The sequence below is a fragment of the Alexandromys fortis genome, unplaced genomic scaffold (genome assembly GCF_014885135.2).
Source record: "Alexandromys fortis isolate MF-2015 unplaced genomic scaffold, M_Fortis_MF-2015_v1.1 scaffold_83, whole genome shotgun sequence".
Classification (NCBI taxonomy): Eukaryota; Metazoa; Chordata; class Mammalia; order Rodentia; family Cricetidae; genus Alexandromys; species Alexandromys fortis.
This window is the reverse complement of record NW_026068001.1, coordinates 4,550,443-4,553,666: the sequence shown is the minus strand read 5'-3', so window position 1 is coordinate 4,553,666 and position 3,224 is coordinate 4,550,443. Positions and strand designations below refer to the sequence as shown.

At 41.7% G+C, this 3,224-nt stretch overlaps 1 protein-coding gene across 1 annotated transcript; it reads left to right on the top strand.

The window, feature by feature from the left end:
- Positions 1–188: 188 nt before the first annotated feature.
- Positions 189–701, top strand: LOC126512837 (mortality factor 4-like protein 2). The gene has a single exon (XM_050160838.1). The coding sequence runs from the start codon at positions 189–191 to the stop codon at positions 699–701; it is 513 nt and encodes a 170-aa protein (XP_050016795.1).
- Positions 702–3,224: the final 2,523 nt, after the last annotated feature.

Here is a 3,224-nt window from a genome sequence, read left to right as displayed (position 1 = left end):
ACAAAAGCTTTCCTGTGGAGAAACCCTCTTCTTCAGGATCTGCACCTATCATGCCAGTGCCAAAGAACATGCAGAATATTCAAGAAAACAGAGTTGGCAGTGGTACCAGCACAGTACCACAGATTCCTCACCAGAATGTGGCTGGGACTGTCACCACTGGTCAATCTGGGCAGGCAGGGATGGTGAGAATGGGAGTTGAATTGAAGTTGCCTGATGAACTTAAGCCATGTCTTGTTGAGGACTGGGAACTGATAAACAAGCATAAGCAGTTATTCCAACTCCCTGCTGAGAAAAATGTAGATACTATTCTCGCGGAGTATGTCACTTTTGTGAAATCACAGGGAAAGGCTGATGATAGGGAATATTCTGTTGATGAACTTGTATATGGAATAAGAGAGTACTTCAACAGGATGCTGAGCACCCAGCTACTCTGCAAGTTTGAAAAGCCCCAGTTTGCCGAAATCCACCTGGCTTATCCTCATATTCCAATGTCTCAGGTTTATGGGGCTCCACACCTCCTACGATTATTTACTCAAATTGGGACTGTATTGACCCATTCCCTCCTTAGTAGGCATAGTCTTATGCGAGTGTCTAGGTATCTGCACGATTTCCTTAAATACCTAGCTGAGAATTCCACTTCTCTATTTAGTGCCAGCAATTACAAAGTGGCTTCTGCTGAGTATTGTTGCCAAGCCCTGTGAGGGTCAGCTGACCACTCCCTGTTATGACCTAGAGCAGTAAACATTTGTGTGTTTGCTTTTTTTAATTATAGCTGTTCTTGAAAATTGTCAAAGTATAACAGGGCTTAATATTTTAGCCTGCTTATTGTTGTGAACAGCAATAAAAATATAAAATGCTTCATCAGTATTTCAACAACAAATTAATGTTCATTAAAAGAAATTGACAACATTGCTTGACTGTTGGTGCTTCTATTCTTACACATTTTGAGTTTCTACTAGGTCTTTATATTACATGATAACATGCACTCATTCTTAGTGCTAAAGGTTCAATATGATTGGTTGGCTCCAAACATGAGCATACAAATAATTTAAAATATAAAATTATTTAGAAATGTATAAATATTGGAGATATAGCTAAGGAGGCCCTGGATTTACTCCTTGTTTTCAAAAGTGAAAGGGGAAGGAAAAGAGGAAGCACTGAGGGGAAGGAAAAGGAACGATGGGAATAAAGTGAAAGGGAGGCTAGAGAGGGGAAGGTGAGGAGGGAGAGGTAATGAGGGGAGAAGAGAAATAGGTAGAAAGAAGAGGAGGGGAATAAAAAAAGAGAGGAGATAGAGGAGCAGGAAGAGGAGGAGGAAAAGGTGAAGCGGCAGGAGGAAGAGAAGATGGGGAGGAGAAGAAGGAGGGAAAGTAGAATGGGGAGAAGAAAAGAGTGGAAGGAGACAGAGAAAGGTAATGAAGAAAAGGAAAGAGAGGAAAAAAGAAAAAAGAGGAGGAGAAGGGCAGGAGGATGTGGACAAAAATATGGAGGAGGAAAAGGAGATGAGAGATAGGAAGAGAAGAAGAGATGGAAGAAAGAATGAAGAGAAAGATGGAAAGGAGAAAGATTTTGAATAGAGTGGTGGAGAAGGAGAGGAGGGAGAGTAGAGAGAGGACGGGGAGAGGTAGAAGGGAAGGTTTGGGAGGAGGAGAGTTGAGGGAAGAAAAAGAATAAGAGAACAAGAGGAGGGAAAAGAAGGAAGAGGAAGAGGAGGTGAGGGAAATCAGTGTGGTGGTTTCTAAGAAAATTGGGAATCAACCTACCTCAGGATGCAGCAATTCCACTCTTAAGAATATAGCCAAAAGATGCTCAATCATAGTATAAGAGCATTTGTTCAACTATGTTTATAGCAGCATTATTTGTAATAGTCAGAACCTTGAAACAACCTAGATGCCCCACAGTAGAAGAATGGATAAAGGAAGTGTGACACATCTACACATTAGAGTACTACTCAGTGGAAAAAAAAAAAGACATCTAGAATTTTGCATGTGAATGGACAGAATTAGAAAACATTATCCTGAGTGAGGCAACCGAGACCCAAAAAAAACAGACATAGTATGTACTCACTCATTAGTGGATACTAGTCATAAACAAAGGGCAATGAGCCTATAGTTGGATCCCAAAGAAACTAAGTAATAAGATGAACCCGAAGAAAAACTTATATAGACCAATGTGGAAATTAGAATCAGACAAAAATTTGGGAGCATGGGGGAGGGAGGTAGAAGGAAGGGTTAAAAGAGGGGTTGAGGAGAACTTGAGGGAATAGAATAGTCAAGATGAAGGAAGGACAGACATGAGAGCAACAAAAGAGATTTCTTGATTGAGGGAGCCATTATGGAGTTAGCAAGAAACCTGGCTCTAGAAAAATGCCCAAGAACCCACAGAGATGACTCCAGCTAAGACCCTAAGCAACAGAGGAGAGGGTGTCTGAACTGACCTTACCCTGTAGCCATACTGATGATTATCTTAAATATCTCCATAGAACCTTCATCCAGCAACAGATAGGAACAGAGGCAATGACCCACATTGGAGTGTTGTATGAGAAGCAGGTCCCTTCATTTGTCCCAGTTGCCCGAATAGCTTACACCCAATATAATCACACAGAAACTGTATTCATTTAAACACTGCCTGGCCCATTAGCTCTAACTTCTTATTGGCTAACTCTTACATATTAGTTTAATCCATCTCCTTTAATGTGTATCCTCATTACTGTGGCTTACTCACAAGACTTTAACCAGTATCTGTCTCAGGCAGGAAAACCATGGTATCTGTCACTCTGTCCTTCTTCCCAGCATTTAGTTCTGTCTAATCTGCCTACCTAAGTTCTGCCCTATCAAAAGGCCAAGGCAGTTTCTTTATTTAACCAATGAAAGCAGCACATAAAAAGAAGGACCTCCTACACCATTGGAGCACTGAAATGAGGTCCCAAGATCCAGTTGAAGAGTAGAAGTAGTGAGAATATGAGCAAGGAATTCAAAACCATGAGGGGTTCATCCACTGAGACAGTTTTCTTAAGATAATGGGAGCTGATCAACTCCCACTGGACTGGGAGTAAATGAGCACGGGAAAAACTGAGCCCCTCTGAAGAGGGTTGACAGCTGCGGCAGACTGAGTGGCCACTGATAGTGACACTAGGATGTGTCTCTACTGCAGATACCAGCTTCATAGGATCCTATTCTCTTTGAATGTAAACCTTGCTCAACCTAGATGTAGTAGGGAGGGCC

What these genes read in the sequence shown, in the direction of transcription:
- LOC126512837 (XM_050160838.1), top strand. Translation starts at nt 189, where the DNA reads ATGGGAGTTGAATTGAAGTTGCCTGATGAACTTAAGCCATGTCTTGTT.